Below are 24,087 nucleotides of genomic sequence, written 5' to 3'. Positions count from 1 at the left end.
TTTAACTGGACGTATGACCTCTTGCACACAGATGTCAGCACAGTACTACATACTCATATAGGCAAATTGTTGCATTTATCCACATTGTTAACACACTCACTCACTTTCTCATGGCGGAAGTAGAACTTTCTTTCTTTTTTTTCATCAAAATAACATGGTACCATGTATTTGCAGAGCTTGCGATGTCCAGCGCAGTATTTTAACCGCTTAAACCGGCTGAAAACGACCAGATTAGTTCAGGATGCCGGCATCTTTCAAGTTGTAAGTGATCGTTACGAAATTCCATTCTTTTCTCAAGGAAACCATATTGTTCGTTTATTAATGCACCTAGTTTAGGTTGTCGTCAACGGTGCTTCACGACCTTGCGAGTGTGAATGAATTGAAAATGGGTGATAATTTGTTTTGAACTGTTTAAAAATTCTGATTGTCAGCGTTGAACTACATGCCGCTACGTGGACACTTAAGGCCCATGAGAGTGATCGACAATTACAGCAGCGTTCGTATGCAGTTATCGCCGGCGAACATCAATTGCCGCGAAAATGCTTCGGTAGTATGTCTGGCTGCTCTCAGAAATAGCTCTGCTGGAGCTTATTTCTTTTGTGAGAACTAGATTGCTTCACGTTCTGTTCCGTGACATCACCTTGAAGACTTTATGCTGGTCTGTACAAATGTTTCTCACTACATAGTTTGTCACGCGGAACTGAGGTGATAGTGCAGCTGACATTATACAAGTGCTTGTCTTGGAACGGGTTGGAATCTTAATGGGGCTTTTGATGTAAAACTTCTAATGCGCTCTCATCTCACATATGAAAGACTGAGTAATCGTGCACTAACTGTGATGTGGCACTGGTTGTCTAGAGGTGGAATTATCTCGCTTCATTTCTTGGCACCACTGTCTTTAGCAAGAGTGTTGACAACTAGACTGCAGACCATTCCTTCCTCCGTGTTGCAGAGTTTGACGTGGGCGATGCCTTTTCTTTAGCGCTTTGTGTCAAGCGTTGACGTAGTTATTTCTACAATTCGTTCCCCTTTCATCCACCAATTACACAGCATAACTTTCTTTGTCGTTGCCCGTATAAATGCTCAAGAGTATAAGCTCCTGCGCTAGGCAATATGTTCATCTTCTATCCAGACACCTGCTCCGCAGGCATGGGAAAGTGTTGATACAAGTGCGCTGTGAGAAGTGAGCGCAAACAAAATAATTTTGCATTTCGGCCATTATCCTGTAATCTTTATTTTCTTTTTTCACAGGTAGCCTTTCTTGAAGAAACGAAACTGATAAAACCGCCCAAAATCCTTGTTACTAGAACCTGAACGTGTACAAAGCTGTTATTCTCATACTATCCTTCTTGTCACTTGTATCACTTACTGGATCTCATTTCATGCAAAGTCTTTATTATGAGAGCACATATTAAGCATTCTTGATGCAGCAACTCTCATTGCATAGATGGGGCAGGCTCTCTGTCAGGCACATCCATCACATCCATGAACTACACACCGGCCAATCTGGCCAACTGTCTAGACACAGGATGCTAAATTAGCATTTATTGCATGCCAATGTTGCAGCTTAATGGTTGGTATACCTGTGGCTCAATGTCAGACCACTATGTGCAGAGTGTCCGGTGGATCTCCTTCGGTCAACAGTACACACGGGAGCAGCAGGACCAAATCCTGAAGGTCCTCAACAACTCATCAGAAAAGGAGCTCCGCAAGCTTGCCATTGGCCCGTCAAATGTCATGCGCATCCTGCACCACCGGGAAGAGAACTGTGGCTTCAACAGCATGGACCACGTTGGCTCCATCAGTGGTATTCAAGCACGGGGACTAGCACGCATCTGCGAGGCTATCCTTTATGGGAAAAAGCCACAGGAGAAGAGGCTACCTGACCGTGGTAGTAGCATCATCCCGCCCTTGACACTGGAGAGGATGCAGGTAAGCCTCTGATGCAAGGGCGCCCTCCTGCCAGATGCGGAAATGACCGTAAACTCTAAATAGAAGCAGTAGATGGTGCCGCTTCACATCGCCTTTCGTGATTGCACTTAATGAACTGGATATCAGGACTGCTGCTGTAAGTGGAGAGCAACGCTTAGTTGGTCATGCGTCATAACGTAGGGGTGTCGCCTTGTGTCGTCCCTTCTGTATTTTGTTAGTGCACCTTCGCATTAAATCGAACGCCTGGGCTGGGCCTAGTCTAACCGTAGCTAATAACAGTCCCACAATTGTGCATGTGTCTGGAAAAAAAATTGCATTTTGAGAGATACGGAGCATTGTTAGATTTCTCACACCCAGGGGTGCAAAAGCTGAAATAGCATATGTAGCAATTTTTGGAGCTGCAAGATCTTAGTTTTGGAACAGTAAAATCCATATTTGGAGCAGCTCACAGGAAAAAAATCACTTTGCAGCACGAATTAAAATTTTGGAGCTGTTAAAATGGGAGGAAATCTTACTTTCGGTACAAAAAAAATGAAGAAATGGGTATATCGGACCGTATCAATGGGATCCAAAGGAAATCTAGCAAGGGCCACCTTGGCATATACCTATTCTTGTAAATAAGCATCTTGTACTTCTTTCACAGAGGAGAAAATCCTCGGCCCATGGCCACAGAAGGCGTCTAACGGCAAAGCCTTCAAAGCACTTATGTATTTTATGAGAGACACAAACTTGATTGAGAAACTGTGACTGTGCTCCTCGCCGCCTTACCTTTCCTATCATTCTCTTCTATCTTTCTCCTTTAAACTCCTCATTCCCCTTCCCCAGTGCAGGGTAGCAAACCGGAAGCTTTCCTGGTTAACCTCTCTGCCATCTCTCTCTCTCTCTCTTGTACTGCAAGCCATGCTATCACAATAAAAGGAAAGAATGCGAGCCATAAAACTTTTTCAAACTTAGGGGACCGAACAAATATGAAAAAAAGCTAGAGGATATGCATTTTTTTTTTTTTTGCATCTTGCGCGGTTTGACAATCTTAGTCACGAGATCTTGACTTACTCCCAAGACTCATAAAACAATGTATTACTGTCTGCAAAATCCACTGCTTGTGTCGTGTGAAGGCAGTTCCAGAAAAGAGCCCAATTCGAAGCCGTGACTGTGATCAGCCTGTGCCCAAAAGCGAGTGTAGTATAAAAACAAAACAAAAACAAAATGTTGATTCAAAGGTAAGCATAGAAAAAAAGCAGCGACCAAAAGGTGAAAGGGCAAATGCTGAAGACAGATAAGAAAGCAAGTCGTAAGCAAGGAAAACACACGAGCGAGCGCGTCTTTGGTGCGTTGAGAAGAGCGTATTGCCGGGCTAGTTGGTGCGTCATTTATCCTTTCTGGAGATGACTGGGGATATTAGGTTATATGTTTCGTGCACAGAGCAGACTTTATAGTATTACGATGTTCGATCATCCGAATGTTAATTTTGGCAATCTTGGGCTCCACTGCGGCGTTATGGAATTCAATATCAAAGGCTGCTGCATGTTTCCCAGCCTGCAAACACCTGAAATAAATTTCAAATGTACCACCTCAAGTTATATTAGCACAACCATAGAAGCCATAACTGATGCACCTCCTATACTATGTGACGACGGGAAAGTCAGTCTATCAATCTATCAGCGAGACAGCATAAAAGCAGCCTTACTGTACATGAATAGCCCAGCAAAATGCAGAAAAAAAGAGAAACTAGAAATACATCCAATTGAAGCATGCGGCGCTTAAAACACTGTGCTTAAGTATTGCCTCAAAATCACAAGTACCACCACGGCCCTTTTCGCAGTGCGACACAGTAGCAGTGGCGTCTCGTTACAAATGACCCCTTTGCATTATGGGGATGCTTCACTGTACGTACTGTGACCCGTGCGGTGAAGCATTCTTAATTAGCAGCGTTTCAGCGTGCTTGGAGATTGGAGGAAGCACATGGATGCAAGAGAGAAAACTATGAGTAAGCGATAAAACAGCATGACGCCATCTCAAAACAAAACTAAAATGCCAGTGACGCATGCTGCAGTGTCTGAAATGTATAATTGTCCATATCATGGCTGCAGAACGCTGCCCTTGAAAATGGCAAACTTTTGCGTCTAGTCGGGGCATTTTGGCGTGGCGAGGCGCAAATTTAACCAATTATGGTGCAGCTTGACGCAGAAATATGCAGCTGTATCAAAATGGCGCAGTTGGCGCAGCTGTTGCACTCCTGTGCGCCCAGAAGTGAGCGCGGTGTAATAACAAAACAAAAACGAAAACATTGATTTAAAAGTAAGCAGGAAGAAAAAAAAAAAAATGATGCACCCCTGCGCACCCCACCATGGTGACTTAGCGGCTTTAGTGGTCACGGGATTAAATTCCAACCATGAAAGCTGCATTTTGATAGAGAAAAGCTGAAAACTCTGTTTGCTGTGCAATGTTAATGGACGGTAAAGAAGCAGAGGCGGTTGAAATCCACTGCCCTGTGGTATTCATTTCGGCCCACATACAGCTTTGGAACACTGAACTCCACTTGCCGTATTATGCTATAGATTTCAACTGAAACTAAGTTTCTTGTTTGTATTTTTTTTAAGCGAAATAATATGAAGCGGTTTTAAAATTAACAAGTATTTTTCAAGCTTGATAAAGACCAGGGCATAAAAATTGTGAGTTGTGTGGTTTCACGTTCCAGAGCTTCACATGGGCTATGAGGGACACCATAGTGGAGCGCTCCTGATCGATTTAGACCACTCGGGGTTCTTTAACATGCACTGGCACTGCACAGCGCTCAGGTACCTTATGCATTTAACCAGTGTTGAAACTTGTTGGCTATGACTGGGTTTGAATCGGGATCTTCTGGCTTGATAAGCTCTGCAGCAGATAGCCGAAGTGCAGGGCAAAGCACACATGGCATCATTGCTGTCAGACATAATGAAAACGTGATTTATGTGCTTTATGAGGTAAAGTTGAAACCACTACTAGATTTGCTGTCATGAGTGCTGGCTTCCGTTGCCTTGCTGGCTGTCCCTGAATGGTTTGTTCTTTAGATATTGTCTAGTATTGCATTGCATGTTATTAATTGCATCCAGTTACTAAGTCACCCTGCCTGTCACCCTCACTGCACCTTTTTCTGCATTGCAACTAATAACAGTTTTGTAATGAGCAGGTTGGTTAGTTACGCTTTACGTATATTTATTGGTTAATTAGTTATATGGGGTTTTATGGTAAATAAGTGATATTATTATTTATTGTTTCTGGGTAATATAACAGCACTGAGACTTATATAAAGCAACATTTTTTCTGCAGTGTTTCAAAAGTTTTTCTTTAGTGTGCAAAATAAAGGATCATCTATGAAAAGCATAAAAAACAGTGAGGACAAAGCCTTATCATATTTCCTCTTGATGTGCATATCTTGCAGGGCAAGCGTGGCCATGCTGAAATCGAAATCGAATGCTGTAATGTAAAATGCCAATTTTTATATGGCAGTGAGTTCGTGGGCTTAGAAACAATAAGGCTTCTTGTCCTAAACAGACAAGGTCGGTATTCCGAGTTAGCGTTATCGAAAGTGTCGCTATCTCTCTGGCCTCAAGTCGTCTAATTGGTGGAGACGCCAGAACCAGAATTGGTACCAACATCCGGTTCCGGCGTTTCCACCAATCAGCTGACTTGTGGTCGGGGAGATAGTGACACTTTCGACAATGACGCGAACACGGAATGCAGATCCAAGAAGCAGTCCAATTGCTCAACTATGCTTGAAGAGCTGAAATGTCCAAGGGTTGAATATCCCCCAGAAGCAAAATAAATGCACTGTGATGGTGATGAAATGCAAAACACGTCAGTGCAACCTACGGCATTGGTGCATGGTAAATTAAACCAGATGCTCAGGATTATTCTCGAACCCTCCTCTATAGTGTCACTGATAGCTCATGCATGGCTTTAAGATATTAAATAAACCCCACATACAGCCACCATAGTTTGTCCATTCTGTCTTAACAAAGGAAGATGAGAGCCAAAAACTTATTTGTCAGTATTGTCAATGGCTAGTTGATATTTGTTTACTAGTCTGTTAAGTTGTTGTTGTCCTAGTGCTTAAAACAAGCTTAGGATATTGCACCACTTTTTTCCACTAGTTCATTTCCGCAGTCTTCCGCCACATAAAAACATTGGACTTTAAAAGAGTCACTCTTGAATGCAGATCATTGGGAAAGTATCGCTTGATACTTATTTAACGTGATAAAAAAAAAGTGCTTGCGATTTTATTGCGTTTCGTCATTCAGCCAGGAAAGTAAAGTGCGAGAGTTTTGGAGGCCTGAAAAAAAAGCCTTAAAGTTTGTAAAGCGTATGTGGAGCACGACTAATGCTGCCGCAGCCAGTTACATATGATTCGAAAGAGAATATTGCGGATGATATAACTAGCGCCCACTCTTGCTTCTCAACATTTAGCGCGTCAGCGAGCGTATGTGGAGCACGACTAATGCTGTCGCAGCCAGTTAAATATGATTCGAAAGAGAACATTGCAGATGATATAACCAGCGGCCACTCTTACTTCTCAACTTTCAGGGCGTCAGCGACATAGTGGCCATAGACGTGAGCCCTCCATACTTGACGTGGACGCACGTGACCAGGGACAACTGTGTGCTTGCCCTTGAAAGGGTCAAATTCCTAGAAGACAAAGCACGGCCTCACCTGTACGCTTACTACGATGCGGTAAGCCTTTACCGCAATATGCATTTCTTTCATCTAAGGGTGATTTTAATGGCATAGTTTAGTGTGGCCATGTTTCACATTGTCAGTTTTTAGTGTTTTCTGGGGCGGAATGGTTGTCATAGCTAGGGACACTTCCATAGGTGTGCCTCAGATTGTGTGTGGAGAGGCATTTGATTCAATTAGGAGTCAACTGCAGTAATCAATAGGATGTCGAGTTTACCACAAGCAATGATGTATAGGGAATAGCGTGCAAATGCCTCCATCTAGGTCAAATCGTGGCGTCATATATCAACTATATATCAACATCATCCACATAAAGTAACATCATATGTCAAGGAAGAGGTATCAAAGTGCACAAGACAGCGTTTAGGACTGAAGCATAGTTGCACGAGTGCTGGTATGTGTTCTTCATCCTGTAAAAAACAGTTCTCTTTCTTGCAGCATCAGTTGACCTAACCAGGTTATTCCCGAGATCTTGTGTTGTATTGGGTTTTATGGCACATAGGCAACTAAGGCCATCATGCACCAAACTCGGGGTAAAACAGTTCCTTCTTATAAATAAGAGTTTAGGCGGCTTACTTTTCAAAAATCGAAAGCGAAAGAAATTTTAGCAATGGCGTTTTTTCCTAGCATGAGGCTTGGATGAAATTGGATATGTTCATTATAGAGACACGTAAAATGTTTCTTCCAGATTTCCTCAAATTTCGTACGCAATATTAAAATGTAGTTTATTGTCAGCTGTTCACCGCATGCCTCACATGTATGTTTTTCTTGTCCGAGAAGTATGAAGGTGTGCGTGTGATGTCCAATGTGGAGATGACATAGGATTACTTAAAAAAAAAAAAAAAGCTCTCTTCACGACTGGATGACTTTCATTCTTGAATGATAGAGGCTTGACCAGGTGTAGTTTGTTGGCGTAGCTTGTGGTCGCCACATCGTCTCTCCTACAGTGCAGTTACGTTTCATGCTTCTTTGAACATGATTGCCGCCTAATCACCCTACTTTTTATCCTAGCACAACTGTGCAAGCGTTTCACGCTTCCTTGTTATTGTTCTCTGCCTGCACGCTGTTCAGGTGCAGCAGGTGCTGAAGCTGCTGCCGACGGCAAGCCTGTACGTAGTAGAACAGAAGTTGCAGCGGCCCAAGAGCGGCGAGGTGGCGCACAGCCAGAGCCAGCTGACCGTGCAGGCCATGCTAGTAGCACTGCTCAGCCACGGCAAGCTTGTGCAGCCACAGGCAAGTCACCACTATCGACTGTCATGCGGATGAGTTGGTCCAAGGGACTTAAAGTCGAATATTCTTGTAATTAGCTCTACCGTCCTTGTAATACCAGCCCGGTGCTGAAGTTACTTTTTTTACCACTTTCAGTACCGAGATGTTGGTGCTAGTTGGTCGGCACCACATTTTGTCGTTTTAGTACAGGATATCGCTTTCGTGTACTTCGGACTGCAGTGGGAAAGCATGCTCGTTTGATTCGCGATCTGACCCATGTAGGCATACTTTCACGTGAGTCAAGTTTGAAGCTGCGCTCTTGAAAACGAAGAGGTTGCGAATTGGTCAGGCTATCTAGTCTGGGCCCCATCCCTTCACTTTCCTACCTCTCTGAATGTTCTTTACCTAGCTGGCAGATTATGTTAGTAGAGAACTTGCCTACTTTTGGTCAGTCTGGATGTTTGCAAGCGTTCTACAACTTTAACACCAGTTGACCTGCTTCATTGCACTGGCAGCCTATTTTACAGTCTAGCCTCTTCGACTTGAGCGACTGTTTCAATACTTTACTCCAAAGGGCACTGTGAAATAAGGTACTTTATGCCTGTGGCTCTACTGTTCAGTCTCCGTCTTATGCACTACACTGATGCCAGGTTCTTAAGCTATGCAGTGAAATGTCCTTTGAAATGATTCATTGCATGACTACTGTGCTTTCACGTAAAAGTGCGGCCTTTTAAACATGGTATAGTAAACTCGCAGTTGGATGAATGTTTCATAATAAGAAATTTGAAAAAATCCTTGGCAATTTTCTTATGAATTCTACCCAAAATGTTTCAGTTAAATGAACTTCTGAACAGCAAAATTTCAGTTTTAATTAACTCGATCGGTAGACCCAGGCTTACTTTTGTCATCAGTTTAACATTTTGTACTCTAGAGCGCTGGCATGGTAACACCAGCTACAGTTAGGAATTGCTGGCCCAAATCTGGCCTTTCCCCTTTGTACGGTGAAAGTGGGCATGGAGAACAATGCAACAGACCCTGTAACTCTTAACAGAGGCTATAGGATGCCTTGGAAAGTTGAGAGATTCCATGTCTTAGCAACAAGTTGTGCCAGAGGAAGTGTGAAAAAAACTGACTAAGCTTGACACTTTCTTAATTTTTGCACTTTAAAGGTGGAAACGAAAATTATTTTTTTTTTGCGAAATGAGAAGGAACGCCACTGTTATGCATCAATGTACACAACTCCTTACACTGTAAAAACTGTAGCTCTAATAATGCACATAGTACATGAATTAATGTACATAATTCGTTAAGCTGCATTTCACAATGTTGACTTAATGCATATCATGCCCCGTGCTGCTCCATATTTCAGCAAATATTCAGGTTAGCAAACTTTCACTTTAATGAACTATTTCCTTGAGTCTCTTGATGTTCATTTGGAGTGAGAGTTTTGCTGTAACTCTATTTGGCAGTTGCTACAAGTCGGTTTAAGAAAAGTCCTGTAAGGTTTGTCGCGGGGTTTCAAACATGCCAATCGTTGGCCGATTCCCAGCAATGTTAACGCCAGGTCTTGGGTTGTAACGTCTAAATATAGCACCCTGAAAACACATTGTATGCCTTACACAGTTAGCCAATGGAAGACCTTTTCTTGTGTAATGGTTAATGCAAGTTGCAAAATCCGTTATAATGATAGTTTAAGCCTGTTTGCGAAGTCTGCAGTGCTGATCTCCTAACTGCCTGGTCATATCATGCCCACTCATAGTCTCAGTCACGTGATTGAGCAAGTTTTTTTTTTTTTTTCGAGGATGAGGAATAGCTAGGCCAGCTGATACATTCTAAAAAGCATTATTAATAAATAAATAGTCTTTTCCTTTTATAGTGTCGGATACCGCAAGCAAGCATTCCCCCTTTCTCGAGATTTTTTGTAGTTGTCATTTGCATGAAGTAGCATAATGTAGCAAGGTCACGTAATGTAATCCACAAGACTCATTATTTGACTGCACCATGTGACCGAGAACTCCCTAAATGCATTTTTCTGCATCCCTTGTGTAAAAGCAGCCTATGCTAAAGTTCGGGTCATACTTGGACATCCCTCCAACTATCTTTCATCCTCGCAGGTGGTTTCCGTAAAGTCGTCTGCAATAACAAACCTTTTCGACCTCAACGTTGGCAACGAGCGAGTATCTGGACAGGAGACCCTGAGGAAGCTGGTTGATGAAGGGACGCTGAACCTCCAGGGCAAGTTGAGGAGCGCCTACTTCAAAGAGACGTCTATCAACAGGGAATACCTCTGCGGAGTCCTGCTACTTGCCAGAGGATTTTACACGCTCATTGAAATGTGAAAATCTAGCAAAGCTATTCTGAACTCGGCTGAAATGCGTATACTTCTAGGAAATGTGCAAATGACAGGCCTTGTCATGATCCAGGAGATGCTACCAATGCATTAATAAAGAACCCATTTTTGTCGATCCATCCTAGCAAGTGGGGTTGACAGCAACCTGCATACATCCAGGTGTAGAAATCCTTTGTGCTTGTGCCGTATGTAAGGTAATGTATTGTTACAATAAAACAGTTATTGCCACATATTTATCGACACTTTCCAATCGGGCCACCTTTGGCCATTGCCATATTGCCTGCTGGGCTGTCATGCATCGATGCGACAGCATGACAAGAGTCCAGTCATCTTTTGACAGCTTCTTCCATATTAGTTGAGAATGTAAAGAATGAGTGGGCTAGTTTCAAACCTTAATCTTGCGAAGGCAGTACGTTCAGTGCTTGTGCAACTAAGCCGTAGCTGACCATACAGAGTACTTTGGCGCTGCACAACCTTAAATAGTTGGTGAATCTGGTAGCACCGATTTACCTCTCCACAATGACCATCTCTGCATCCTTTTCCCTCACCTTTTGACGAACTGTGGGCCTTGATGACGAAAGTTATTGTTCTTAGTAACTCCCAAAGTTTTGGCATTTAACCGCACCCCTTGCTCACATTTGAATGCTTCAATTAACATTGCTTTGTATCTGGTATTACCCATTTTTGTTCACTCTGTTTCAATTTGTATGCATTACTTGTGTGTCCATCCTGCAATAATCATCTGTGAGATTAGCAGTATCGTTAAAACACGATACATTTTCCCACGGGTGGCGGCAGCCTGAAATTTGCATTTTTAACTTGGCATGGCATTCTAATATACATCACATTGCAAAAAGGTAAAACTGTACAGTGATGTTGACTGCACCCGACGACTTCAAAATCAGAGTCACTGCTGTTGAGAGTGTCCCTTAGAGGGAACAGTGGAAGACTGAGAGAGGACTAGGAAAACCAAGCACCCCCGGCACCCAAAATTCTTCTTAAAAAAAAAAAAAATAGTCAAGGAAATGATGCACAGGATAGGCTCTGCTTCCAGGTTGATTTATTCAAAATTTTTTTCACAAAGGGGGATGAAAAAAAGCTGGCAACTCTTGAGCTAGGGCTCGCTAAGTGCCACGCAGTCACATTGGTGTATGCCCCATCCTCAATCAGCCCCCATGCTCCCCCAAGCGGCATTCCCGATAAGCGTACGGAACCACACTTTTTAAAAATAGGCCAGAGCAAAGGTCAATCAGTCAATCTAAATTTCTCAAGGAATTCAATAAGTTTCAAATACACTTTTTAAAAATCGGCCAGAGCAAAGGTCAATCAGTCAATCTAAATTTCTCAAGGAATTTAATAAGTTTCAAATGCCCTTGAAAGTTTTTCTAAAATCAAGGATGTTAGAGAATTTCAAGGGTCTGTTCGAACACTGAACTCGCCTGTCCGGAACCCAGTGTATTTTGGACAATGAAAAGGCAAATGATAGCCATAATGCCAACAGATGTACAGAACAATGCCAATTACATGGAAACTTAATAAGTAATGACATCAAGTGCATGAAACTGACTCTGGTGGGAATTTCTCGCCACCTTTCCTACATGGGCCAAAGCAAAAGGCAAATGATAGCCATAATGCCAACAGATTTACAGAACAATGCCAATTACATGGAAACTTAATAAGTAATGAAATCAAGTGCATGAAACTGACTCTGGTGGGAATTTCTCGCCACCTTTCCTACATGGGCCAAAGCATTGGCCCAAAATAGTCACGAAACACAAGGCTTGCGTGAAGGAAGACTTTAGAGCTGACATAACTGTGATAGCTGCGACATCACAGCTGGCATGCTTGTAAGCACCATTATGAGTAAGCAACTACTGAGTATCGTCAGCATGCGAGGTGGTAATTTTCTTCTCAATGGGCAAGCTATACAGCATGAAGGGAGTAATAGGTGGGAGTCCCTAACTCCTAGAGTCTCTAGGGAGCTATTCCCAAGGGAGGGTCCCTAGAGTCCCTTCACTGATTGATACGCTATGATATGTCACTGGCAACAGCCTTTTTCAGGACCATACACAAAGGTTCGTCAAAAGCAGGCCAGCATTATCAAAACCAGAGATCATGAACGCTTCTTTATTCTCGTGCAGATTCACAAGCTACTAAAATGGGGTCACAGTTCATCCTATGCCTATCTCTCACGCAGTCGTTTGACAAACGACAGCTGAGAATTGTTGCGGATTCCAAAGTCCCGCAGAAGCGCCTTGTCGTCCCTAAGTAATTCACCTTCAAAGGAAAGCCAGTAGGTTTTCCACACATACTTCCAGCTCAGCACACGTTTCACTCCCTTGCGAGCCTAGACAAATGGAAAAAAACAAAACAGAGGTTTAACGTGGTTACAGTGGTAACTCATAGGAAAGCACGGTACACTCAGTGCATTTATGTTGGTCAATTATCGGTTACCCCAGGCCAAATTCATTATATCCGGTTCATTATATCCGCATACCAGTTTCGGTACAACTTAGCCGAGGTCAATTTCCGGAGACCCGGGTCAAATTTTAGGAGTTGCGCGGATCAACAGTCTAGTCCACCATGGTGGACAATGGTCACTATGCTGGCTCATGGGTGGGCATGGTACAAAATACAAACCACTACACTTCCATGTTAGCTCTCGCTGCTCGAAAGGTAAATTCAAGGTCAGGCTTCACACCTCACCCGGCTTTTGCAGCTTTGGTCGTGAAGTAACGTTTTTGCTCAAAAAAGATCGGCAAATAAGAATAGTGGTTCACATGGTGTCAACTTCCACCGCTCAGTTTGCCATCGCTTCTGGCTCAGCTACCTATCATGCTCTAAGATGCATGTTCCTAAGCCTACTGGTTGGATTCCAATACTTCCGACTACTGGGGAGCAATCCTGAAAACTTTCTTGAATGGAACTCTGCTGGCAGGCTTTGTTTCATTCTGTGCAAGCAAATTTAATGGCTGCAAAGCAAAAAAAAAGAAGGCTGCCAAAGTTCTGCACTGCACATCTGGAAAATCTTCAGCAGTTTTATAAATGAGAAGCAACAAATATGAATAATAGGTGATAGAAATAAGTATTAACATGAGAATGCATTCATAAAACTGTCACACTTAATGCCAGCACTCAAGCTAAAAAACACCTGACAGTGAAAACAGCGTTGTAGCAACATACTGTCCACCACCTTAAAGGCTAATGAAATAGACTCAACCTAAACTGGGGGGACAAAAAGAAAATGATACAATGGAAAATGATAAGTTCAAGGAGGGATGCAGAAAATAAAACGACCAATTTGGGCAATAATTTTTATTTCTCTCTTTTTTTTTTTTTTTCTGTAACTCTCAAGCTGTCTTCGTCTCCACCGCAAAAAAATATATCGAAAAATGGCATATTTGTAGTGTCTGGAAGGTCAGAGACTATCGGTTGTCATGTCACATTTATCAGATCGAATGTAAAAGCATACCGAGGCAATAAACAAAGCAAGTATGAGAATAGCATCCCTAACATGACAGCTATGGCTCGCATGTCGAAACTAAAACAGATGAGAAATAAAATTCGATTATAAATTATTCAGCGGTCGTAGGCGAATATCACGTGGTGATCCATGTACAGTAATGTCATACCTGCCAACTCTTCCGAATTTTCCGTAAAATGTACGAATTTTGACCAGTCTTACAATTTTACGAATCCTGCGGGAAATTTTACGGAAAATGTTTTATTTTCGGAAAAAAAAAAAGTGCGGACATCTATTAACATCATGGCCTCCGAGATAACACCACACGCGCGGAAAGGTAATTTCGGAGGCCATGTTAACACTATTAAGGTACGTTTGGCGGCCATGAGAGGGCAACACATATTTGTGATATCATCATCAGCAGCTGCAAACGTTGTAGTGACTTCTATCGTCTACTCGGGGGAACACGAATCCATATTCAAAACTCGATACCGCCTCCGCCAGGCTAGTGGCTGTTCCTTTGGTCACGTGTTTGGACAACTTTGGTGTTGGCCTCTGTTTTTGCGTGATCTGCGGCCACGTCCGACTCAGTGCGACTCTGAAGTTTTAGTAGTAGCGGTTTCGCAGTGCAATGGCGGGCTCAAAGCCGCGACAGTACTTTCAAGTGTTTTTGAAGTCGTACGCGGCAGAATTTCCGTGCTTCGTGCCGTCTAAGAAAGGAGAGAAGTTCGGATTTTGCACCACGTGGTGCCTGTGATAACATTTCACATGGTGGCAAGTCCGACATAAAGATCCACATCGCTTCGAAAAAGCACCAAGGATACGTGCGAGCCGCAAAGAGCCAGCCGAGCCTGACAAGTTTTGATCGCAGTGACAGCGACCTCGGTGTGATTCGTGCAGAATGCCATTTCACGGCGTTCTTAGTTGAACACAACATACCGTTCAGTGTCAGTGATGGAGATGTCGAGAGTGATCGAGAGCATTCATTCGCATTCAAGTCAGTGATCGAGAGCATTCGAGGTGTCGATGGTTCGCCCAGATTCCGCAGAATCTCAATGGTTGTGCTGGGCATACTCTCCATTCCCCACAGTAACACTGAATGTGAGAGAATATTCAGCTCTGTCAACAAAACTCGAACGGAGTTTCGCTCATCTGTTTCCGAGAAAACTCTAGAAAGTCTGCTGATGGTGAAAGGACACCAGAGTGGCACCTGCTTTGAGCAAGCCTTCACAGAGAAGTTTTTGAAGGAGGCGAAGTCAGCAACTGCAAAAGCGTTGCAAATATAAATCGTGACACAATGGAGTTTTCGCTCATTACTCTACGGGACACGTATTTTGCTTGTGGGTGAGTGAGCAAGGGTATCGCTAAAGATGAATTCTTGCAAAGTAAAAAAAAAAGAAAAAAAAACACACAGCCCCCCCCCCTCCCCCCCTCCCCTTTCCCGGTCGCGGAGGTTTTACGAACTTTGAAATGTTCAGGTTGGCAGGTATGGTAATGTCTTAAACATCATTACAGAGGATAAAACACGGACCCAAAAATTTGATGTCTATACGCTCTTAAAAGCTTAAAATGAAATAAAAACACACTATATAGACAGACATGGCTGAAGAGTGACATGGTAAATGCCCATCCGAGGAGGCCCTCCAGGCATCGCGGCCATCAGCCTCTACTGCAGCTGCTAGTAAGGCATCGCAAGCAGACGACATCATTCACACTGCTACTATGGCATAGCAGGCAGACAACATGCTGCACACTGCTAATATGGCATCACAGGCAGACGACATGCTTCACACTGCTAGTATGGCATCGCAGGCAGACGACATGCTTCACACTGCTAGTATGGCATCGCAGGCAGACGACATGCTTCACACTGCTAGTATGGCATCGCAGGCAGACGACATGCTTAACACTGCTAGTATGGCATCGTAGGCAGACGACATGCTTAACAGCGTCTTCATGCCAATGGGTGAACACCTCCTCTGAGGGGTATTCACCATTGCTTTTCCGTGATGTACCCAGCTAAGGAAGGGGCGCAAAGTAGGAGAGCAGCCGCGAACGTACCATGCGCAGCGTGACGTGACGCCGCAGGGCCTTCTTCAAGTCCAGCACCGTCGCTTTCTGCTCGACCACAACCGTGTAGTAGTCGTTGTCAGCCTTGTGCACCACCAGGGACATGGCCTGGCCGTGCTCGAGTGCCAGGTAGGACTTGAGCTCATCGGTGGTCACCTCAGGGTGGAGGTTGTTGAGTAGGGGGTCACTACTGCAAGTGATACAACGCGGCAGAGATATTAACAAGCAACTGGAACACTCTTCCAAGATATCCCTAGGGCATATTTTGTTCACATTTATGGCACTATTTCTTCGAACAGTAAATGGAAAGTGGACGTTAAACATTTTAACTAGACTCTCATACTGTTGACTTTGGTCTAGCTGGAGTAGCTCTTTTATAAAGCACCAAGGTTCTGAAAAGCAGCCAAAGGCATTCTTTCATATGGCTTGACCATTTTTTATGTCTTAAAATTTTACTGCTTTCATTTCCTCAACAATGAAGAGTTTGGCATTGCGCGGGGTCTTTTTTGACAAGGGTGTTTGAACTATTTTCTCTTTGAGGCTCTCTTGGGATAGTCCGGACTGCTGACAGTCTATCAATCTTTCCATCCCACAGCCAACCGCAAACAATGCTTATATGAACTCTTGAGAGCTTTAATCATCTCTAGCTTAAATGTAACAGCAAGGACCACACCTCTCGCAAAAGACCAAATGTTGCACAAACCATTTATACTCTCTGAATACATAGACTGCCATAATTACGAAGAGTCACTTTTTTTTCTTCACCAAATCAGCTGTCAAGTCAGCGCTGCTATGCGCCAAGTAAAAAACAACATTGCTGGATAAAGATACAAAGGGACTGAAAAGAACCATTGCACCCACTAAGGATAAGAACATGCCGTCAGGCATTGCTCAGTTGTATAAGCAAGTCAAGGCATAATGATTCAATTGACAGAACACTTGATGAGGGTACAGACGCACCAGGAACCTAGTTGCATTGAGTTTCTCAAGATAGCTAACGTCTCATGTTGGATGGCACTCAGTTGAACATAGCAACTGCGGTTTCTGAGAACAGTGTGGACAGGGAGATTAGAAAGCAACAAGCCAACAGCTTTGACATTGTCAAAATAAATTTTCCCCATTCACCCATTTTACAATGACAGTTTCAACCACCTCTTTGCACATAGCCAAACGCTCCGCATCAAGGCATTTCAGCCCTCTCCAGCGAGGCCATGGCAAGCGTGCACAAAGCAGCCAAGGATCTTCTTCCCAATCGTTGAAAAAATGCGGAGAATCCACTGATTAGCCATGCCACATTTTATAGATAACATTACTTTGAGCAGGACGTTGTTCAGGACGTTGTTCAGGCAGATAAAGAATGCACATGTAGGCACTACCACCATGACAACCACCCTGCTTTTGTTGGATTATTAACTTCAAAAGGGCACTAAAAGGGATCCAGCGAGGGCAAAGAAGCCAATGAAACTGGTAAATACTGAATCGTCTATCATCCTCCCACAAAAGTTTTCGATCTCGCTGATGTAGCCTCTGCATTTTCCCTCTCCACTCACACAACAACTCAAGTGAGAAAAACAGGAACAGTAGTCGGGCATCTTAGCCACTGCGCCATTGCGGCGGGGCTGCTGGCGAACGCATAACAGTAGTCTGCAGCAGTCTCCACGGCTGAAATCACATGCGCGAGAGGATGCAATGAGAGGATGCAACTCGAGCGAATGTGTAGTGCAAAAGGAGGAATTTTCAAAAACTTCCAACAAATTATCAGTTTGCTTTTTCGGACCTGTTTGGCTATCATGTTCTAAAATTTTAGTGCCCCTTTTTCAAACATGAATCGCTGTACACTACTGGTAAGCACAATCACTAATGCAGATTACTGACAGTAGGACGACAATTGTAACATGTGCATGTGTGTGTCTGAAGGGGGACTAAAATAAAACATGTACAGAAATAAAAATACGAAAACCCCAAACAACTGCCTCACCTGATCAGGGCATGTATTTTTTTGTCAGCGATGGCCATAGCTTCCTGAAATGACAGCACTTTATCCGCCCCATCGTCGGGAAGTGGAATGTCGCTGTTCTCTGGCTCGTCAAACCCCGACTCCACCTTTGCCTCTCCCTCTGCGTCGCACATGGTTTAGTTTGACTTCCCCTCAGCTGACTCTTTGAAACCCAGCTTCGACCACTCCTCCTTAGCCATCAGGTTCCTGAAATCAAACAAAAATATAAGCTTGTTTCATGAATGCTCAACTTTGCAAGCTGGGTTTTGACTCCAGCCACTTAGCAGTACTTGAATCTTGTTCAGCATGAAGCATCTCTACTGCTCATTTCACTCGGGAAGCATACACAATGCTACGTGGGGTTTGCCGTCCCCAGAACCGCATATGACTACAAGGAATATTACAGAGATCTGGATTAAATTAGACCATATAAGGTTCTTTAGTATGCACTGAAATCATACAGCAAATGGATATTCATTTCCATCCAATTGCGGCTGCCACAGCCAGAGTTCAACCGTGCATCCATGGTTCAGCATGGCATTGTCCTTCAAATAAAAAGAGGCCAACACAGCTAGTACTATCAAAGTATTCCACACTACACCACAACCCTCACAGTTATGTGCAGTAACTACCTGATAACTGAGGTCTAAATTCTGTCACCAATTTTTTTCTAATGCCCAAGATATGATAGGTGGAGTCCTAAAATATGGCTGAAATATACCGAGATAGCAAATAATGACTGAAATTTCTGAAGCACACAGGACAGTTAAAGGACTATAGACACCAAATTTTGGTGGCATTTTTCTTCTTGTTAATAATGCGTAAGTCATTACTGTATATCAATCTGCACGCAGTTTTTGCTTACTACCGCTAAATAATTTATAATTAAATTTTCTTTTCTCAGCAGTTTCGGTTTCGACAGCCGAGAGATGGCTGTGACATCACAATAATGTCTTGATGCGCAGCATGAAAAAACAGCGATATAATCGCTCATTCTTCACTTGTGATTCCTGTTCTTAGGGCAGGCTGGCTTTACCATTGTAGTGAATTCAAATGACATAGCAATGATTATATTGCTGTATTTTCAACCCTCGCTTGACCTAGACTTGAATGTGACGTCAGAGCCATAGCTTGGCTGTTGAACCGAAACCAAAACAGGTGAGGAATGAAATTCGATTATAAATTATTCAGCAGTAGTAGGTGAATGTGACATGGTGATCCGTGTAAAGTAATATCCTAGGCATCATTACAAATGCTAAAACACGAGCCCAAAAATTTGGTGTCTTTAGTCCTTTAAGACCTTTCATTGCTAGAATGGGTATTTCAGAGTAATGGTTACGACGTTAGAAGTGCTGACAGCTGTTGTGGTGTTTTATAGAATGTGAAATGCACTTGAATCTGCTCACATTATCATGTCCCATGCATTTGAAGGCACGGTTGTGAGCAAACGTGGTATAGAACACGCAGCTGGTGGCAGAGCTCGGGAAAACTGCATCGAAACGCCATTCTGCTAGTGACAAAGCCAGCAACACATGCATGTCAATAAAATGGGCGCTGCCGAGATTGTCTCAATCCCAGATAGTTGTTCCTTGATGGCGTTGCAATGCAGTTTTCCCGAGCTCCGCCATTGGCTGCGTGTTGTATACCACTTTTGCTCACGACTGTACACTGCGAAATGGCAGTATTGTTAGTAGTACATTGTTGTATGCCCTGCCCAGCAAAGCTCGCCGCCGGTATTATTCTGGAGGACGCAAATCTCGCATTATTACTGCAAGTAGTTTACGAATCTGCATTCGCGCACCTTGCTTCAAGAACCCAATCTCATATAAGCGAAATGGAAAGTTTTCAGCCAGCGCTTCGTACGCGCGCCAGAATGGAACTAGCATGGTGAATTTACCTTGGAACTAGTGCCAGGGAAAAATAAATGAAATGTCATGTTTTACTTTACAAAGCGAATTGGCCTTGCTATTTTTTTTTTTTATTTGATGTCACGCCTTTTACTCTGCGTTTTCTCATGTGCTCATTTTCCTTTTTTTTTACTTCCTGCATTTCACTAAGCTTTGTAAAACTTTTTCGACGCCACTTACCTGATGCCTATTATTATTCCTTCTTACTGTCATTTCTTTTTGCCACACCAGCACCCCCCCCCCCCCCCCCCCCTACGTCACACACTCCCCAGAAAATTCTGGCACCTCCAGCAAAATGTTTTCCGCATTATGTTATTCGGAGTTCGTTTAACCGAATCTTCTCAAGTGACTCGGCAACACTCACCTGTCCATCCTGCATTTCAAATAGTCCTGGGCGAGGTGCCTGCAAGGTTCCGCGTTGCCGTTGTTGTCCCTCAAGCAGAGAAGGTACTGTAGGACTCCCTTCTTGCACTCGCCTAGAATGAACGAATCCACAGAGAACATGGTCATTCAAAATCATTTCGAGATCGGTTCGCATGTCGGCGCAGTTCCATACCTGTTCACCTGCGCAAACGAATCGGAAGAGTTTCTCACCTTCGTGATCCAGTGGGAAACTCCCTTTGTCGGGCGGCTTAGGAGTGAAGACTTTCTGGCCAAATGTTACCGATGACATGACAAAATCATTACGCTTACAACTTATAAAGCGAGCAAAGCAGCACAACGCGCGCTACAGTTCGTGCCTGCCCTGCCTGTCCCCTGCTACGCATTGGCTTGGCCTGACCGTATACGACCGCGCAACGCATAAATGGCGATGATAGTGACGCCGTATGTTTTGGTTCTTGTATGGCGCTTTCGGTGCTCTCGGATCCGCCACGCTCGCTATAGTCGTCACGTGTTTGATATTTTGCTCGCGAAGCCGCACTTAACAGTGCAGCTATTTATGATAATGACAACGTAGTGCAAAGTGGCCACGTTTCAGAATAGAAGCTGCAACGAGCGATTCATCCCTTTAATGGCTCTACATTAAAATGAAATTCGTCCAAATGAACAAAGTCCTTACGTATAAACTTTAAGAAAAAAAAACAGTAAAAGCAATAGACAAAAACTGGCGAGGTTCACATGATACTCAAGATTCATCGAGGCCCGCGAAGCCGCGCTCAACAATGCAGCTATTGAATGACAACCAAATAGTGCAAAGACTAAGAAAAGAGGCCAAATTTCAGAACAAAAGATTCGAGCGTTTCATTCCTTTAATGGCGCTACATGAAAATGAAACTCGTCCAAAGGAAGAAAGTTTTTATATTTATGTAACAAAAGCAAAACACAAAATATGGCACAGTTCACAAAAAACTCAAGATTCCTCGAGGTAGGCGGCTTGGTCGCTAGGGGGTTCACGAACGCACATCAGATAACATCAGAAACCCGTAGATATGACAGCACTTCCTTTAAGCAGTCCCTGTTGAGAACATCGAACATTGCTACTTTCTTCCTTTTGCGTTTTGGCCGAACGCACACGATTTCTTCCTTCACTACCCCCGTAATCAGGAAGTAATTATCCTCAATGAAAAGCTCGGCTTCCCTTATCAAGGCCAGTGCAGACGACTCACGACCCCTGCTTTCTCCAGCCTTGCCCAGTTCTTGGCGAAAGAAGGTGCTCTCCTTGTGCATTTCGAACGCTGCGGCTCCAAGCTTGCTAATCGTGTGAGCCAACACAAACTCGATGGCTTGCATCATCAAGTGCGTGTTGCGGCGGAGGCGTTCCCTGATCTTGAACGCCGCCCTACTGGAAGTCGTATAACCCAGCCCCACCATCTGAACCACAGGGTTATTCGCAATGCCCGCACAGAGGACTTTCATGCTCGCCTCGTCGACTGACGGTCTGCCAAAGGTCACGTAGTAGAGAGTCCTGTTCACCTCCAGAGCGGCGGCGATGGCCGTACAGGCGCTCATCCTGAGGAATCCACATTGGACACTGAACCACCAGATGCTCTTGTTCTTTGCGAGACCCTGGAACATGCGGATGAGGCATGTAGTGGTCACCCTCTTGGTGATAGTCACCGCCCTGATAGTCGTGGTCGCCTCGAAAAGACGCGCCAACGCGACACCACCCTCGATGTTGAGGTAGCAGTTGATCTCGACCTCCTGGATGGACTGGTTTTTTTCAAGCGCACAGCACAGCTGCTCGATTTCCGGGCCGGACGTACAGACGCACAGGTACTGGAGGGTTTCGGTCAACCGGATCGTGTGCGACAGTTGCCTCATCGCGTGAGAGCCCCAGACGAAGAGTTGCATTCCGCGGAGGGTCTTGTTGGATGCTAGGGCATCTGCGAAGGCGTCCAGGGGCCTCCTGCCGCCGAAGGTGGACTCCAGGGTGGCGTTGAGCCGTTGTAGAGTCTCGTTGCTAGCCAGCAGCCTAGCCAATGCGGCTACTCCATTCTCGCCAAAACCGTTCGCAAATACTGACAGGATTTTGAGCGTTTTGTTGTGCATCAGGGACTCTGCTACTGCAACGATTCCAGAGTCGGAGATAGCATTGCCACACACGTGCAGCTCTTCGAGCTTGGTGCTCACGGTGAGCATCTCAGCAACCGCGTGAGCTCCTTCCGCGCCTATGGCGTTGTCACGCAAGTCCAGGACCGTGAGCGAGTTGTTAAGCTTCAATGCGTCGGCCAACGCCCGAGTCCCGGTGGCTCCAATGCCGTTGCTTGCAATCCGCAACGCAGTCAGTGTGGTGTTCTCCGTGAGTGCAGACGCTATGGCCATTGCCCCTTTGGACTGGAGTCTCGCCCTCTGTAGAGTCGCCGACCTCAGGACCTTGTTCCGCTTCAGAAGCTTCGCGAACTGCTGCGCACCGCGTATGCCCACCGTGTTGCTCTCCAGCCTTATAAGTTCCACAGTCTTGCTGCACTCGAGCGATTTGAACAGCGCGACGATGTCGACCACTTTGAGGCCGACATGAACCAGAACCACTTCCTTCAGCGACGCGGTCGACTCGACGTAATCCGACAGCATCGGCAGGTCACAGTGGCGCAGCTGAAGGTTGGAAATCTGGATGCCGAGCAGGTTTCCGCGCACCATGGTCCTAATAAGGCCGTATGCCTCATCCCTTGCCATCATCTGTCCATCCAAGTGAAACTGCTCGAGTGCGGCGTTGGGGACCAGGTGGTCTACCATCCTCCGCTTGAGCGCGAACAGGTGCCCCGAGTAGCCGCAGTGCACGTAATAGATGCACCGATGGATCGCGAGCAGCTCTCCCAGAAGTGTGGCACATACCAGTCCATAGTCAGTGAGGCTCGGGTCACTCTGAGGGGCGAACGTGGAGACTGACAGTTTACCTGGCTGGCTTTGGCGGAGCTCAATGCCGATGTTCTCGAAAAAGTGGTTCCAGATGTCGACTCTCCTGATAAGCCAGCAGCCGTGTTGTCTTTTCGACGGCCCTGCACCGTTCACGGTCTCGGAGAAGTTAGTGTGAGTGCACGGCTTCCTCACGTCCAGGTCGAAGTGCCTGAAGTATGTCTTCAGACTGCGCTCGTTAGTCGGCGTCCTCATCTCCTGGTCGACCTGATCCTTCTGAGGCCTCTTACGTTTCATGGTGGTCGACATAAAGCACGAAGAGGTATTCTGCGTCGACCAGTGCTAGATGACTGGTCATTGACTGCGGCTAAACGCAGTGTTTTTCACGGCGCTGTCGAGGCTCGGCGAGTTTGCGGCGTCGTTTCCGGTTGTCCCAATCACGCCGTTTGCAGCAATCCTCTCATGCGGCGGGACCGACGATGGCGTCTGAACGTAGAGCACCGGGCGCTTGCTAGCGGGTGGCTGCGTTCAATACCGCGTAGCGCCAACGTTGTCTTCTTTCAGAGCACGGCGTCGACCACTCGGCATGCAGCACTGTAGACTTCGCTGCATCCCTCGCACACAATGTAAACGATACTGCGGTGCCGAGCAAGGCTGTGCGCGCGATGCAAGCTCACAGCTGTGCGGACCGCAGAAGGAGCGTCGTTTTCCCTCTGCAGATCAGTTCAAAGTGATCTGCGCGATCACCGTGCGCTTGACTAATAAAAATGACGCCCAGTAACGCCCTCTGCTTTCACCGCACTTTTCCTGAGCGAACCACTGGGATGCGCATTGGTTGTCAATCGAGCTCTACTAGTGCGCGAAGCAACGCCATGTGGTTGTGGCAGAAAGTGACGAGCGCCAAGATAAGGCTAGTTTCTTGGACGGGACGATTTTTGAGCGCGCGGCAGTGCGATGACGCACCGGTCTTAGTCACCGGCTTAATAAGCGACGTCGCATCTTGATATCGCTGTTGGGCGACGCAGAATGATATCGTGCTCTGTGACTGAGACTTCTTACAACATGCTCAGCCAAATGTCCAGTTGGAAGTGAGTTACGACAGCCGCGTTTCGATGGGGGCTGGAACGCAAAGGAGTCCGTGTGTGCTGCA

General features: G+C 45.0%; 4 protein-coding genes across 4 annotated transcripts; 1 reads left to right on the top strand and 3 right to left on the bottom strand.

Annotated features, from left to right (window-relative positions):
- Positions 1 to 100: 100 nt before the first annotated feature.
- LOC146172977 (transcription elongation factor, mitochondrial-like) lies at positions 101 to 10,439 on the top strand. Its single transcript, XM_084583894.1, has 5 exons — positions 101 to 261; positions 1,615 to 1,932; positions 6,499 to 6,645; positions 7,720 to 7,881; positions 9,972 to 10,439. The coding sequence occupies exons 1-5, from the start codon at positions 163 to 165 to the stop codon at positions 10,194 to 10,196; spliced, it is 951 nt and encodes a 316-aa protein (XP_084440020.1). The 5' UTR covers positions 101 to 162; the 3' UTR covers positions 10,197 to 10,439.
- Positions 10,440 to 12,320: 1,881 nt separating this feature from the next.
- Positions 12,321 to 17,870, bottom strand: LOC146172976 (U11/U12 small nuclear ribonucleoprotein 25 kDa protein-like). Its single transcript, XM_084584009.1, has 3 exons — positions 17,719 to 17,870; positions 15,732 to 15,930; positions 12,321 to 12,554 (listed from the first exon to the last, which is right to left on the bottom strand). Exons 1-3 carry the CDS (start codon positions 17,868 to 17,870, stop codon positions 12,390 to 12,392), a joined length of 516 nt encoding a protein of 171 aa, XP_084440135.1. The 3' UTR covers positions 12,321 to 12,389.
- On the bottom strand, positions 17,806 to 20,432 carry LOC146172975 (cytochrome c oxidase assembly protein COX19). Its single transcript, XM_084584010.1, has 3 exons — positions 20,238 to 20,432; positions 20,008 to 20,119; positions 17,806 to 17,943 (listed from the first exon to the last, which is right to left on the bottom strand). The coding sequence occupies exons 1-3, from the start codon at positions 20,314 to 20,316 to the stop codon at positions 17,874 to 17,876; spliced, it is 261 nt and encodes an 86-aa protein (XP_084440136.1). The 5' UTR covers positions 20,317 to 20,432; the 3' UTR covers positions 17,806 to 17,873.
- Positions 20,433 to 20,860: 428 nt separating this feature from the next.
- LOC146172974 (uncharacterized) lies at positions 20,861 to 23,711 on the bottom strand. The gene has a single exon (XM_084584008.1). The coding sequence runs from the start codon at positions 23,244 to 23,246 to the stop codon at positions 21,048 to 21,050; it is 2,199 nt and encodes a 732-aa protein (XP_084440134.1). The 5' UTR covers positions 23,247 to 23,711; the 3' UTR covers positions 20,861 to 21,047.
- Between the last annotated feature and the right edge of the window lie 376 nt (positions 23,712 to 24,087).

Source organism: Amblyomma maculatum, chromosome 11 (assembly GCF_055883805.1).
Source record: "Amblyomma maculatum isolate TAMU_Amacu chromosome 11, ASM5588380v1, whole genome shotgun sequence".
Classification (NCBI taxonomy): domain Eukaryota; kingdom Metazoa; phylum Arthropoda; class Arachnida; order Ixodida; family Ixodidae; genus Amblyomma; species Amblyomma maculatum.
Note: the sequence above shows the minus strand (reverse complement) of the source record. Positions and strands in the feature narration are given on the sequence as shown.

Excerpts from the sequence above, each read along its gene's own strand:
- LOC146172974 (XM_084584008.1), bottom strand. The coding sequence starts at position 23,246 with ATGTCGACCACCATGAAACGTAAGAGGCCTCAGAAGGATCAGGTCGAC.
- LOC146172976 (XM_084584009.1), bottom strand. The coding sequence starts at position 17,870 with ATGTGCGACGCAGAGGGAGAGGCAAAGGTGGAGTCGGGGTTTGACGAG. Across the intron at positions 15,931-17,718 it reads AAAATACATGCCCTGATCAG|TAGTGACCCCCTACTCAACA; the intron begins GTGAGGCAGTTG and ends TATCACTTGCAG. Across the intron at positions 12,555-15,731 it reads GTCACGTCACGCTGCGCATG|GCTCGCAAGGGAGTGAAACG; the intron begins GTACGTTCGCGG and ends CCATTTGTCTAG.
- LOC146172977 (XM_084583894.1), top strand. The coding sequence starts at position 163 with ATGTATTTGCAGAGCTTGCGATGTCCAGCGCAGTATTTTAACCGCTTA. Across the intron at positions 262-1,614 it reads ATGCCGGCATCTTTCAAGTT|AGTGTCCGGTGGATCTCCTT; the intron begins GTAAGTGATCGT and ends CACTATGTGCAG. Across the intron at positions 6,646-7,719 it reads TGTACGCTTACTACGATGCG|GTGCAGCAGGTGCTGAAGCT; the intron begins GTAAGCCTTTAC and ends CACGCTGTTCAG.
- LOC146172975 (XM_084584010.1), bottom strand. The coding sequence starts at position 20,316 with ATGTCATCGGTAACATTTGGCCAGAAAGTCTTCACTCCTAAGCCGCCC. Across the intron at positions 20,120-20,237 it reads TTTCCCACTGGATCACGAAG|GCGAGTGCAAGAAGGGAGTC; the intron begins GTGAGAAACTCT and ends CGTTCATTCTAG. Across the intron at positions 17,944-20,007 it reads TTGAAATGCAGGATGGACAG|GAACCTGATGGCTAAGGAGG; the intron begins GTGAGTGTTGCC and ends GTTTGATTTCAG.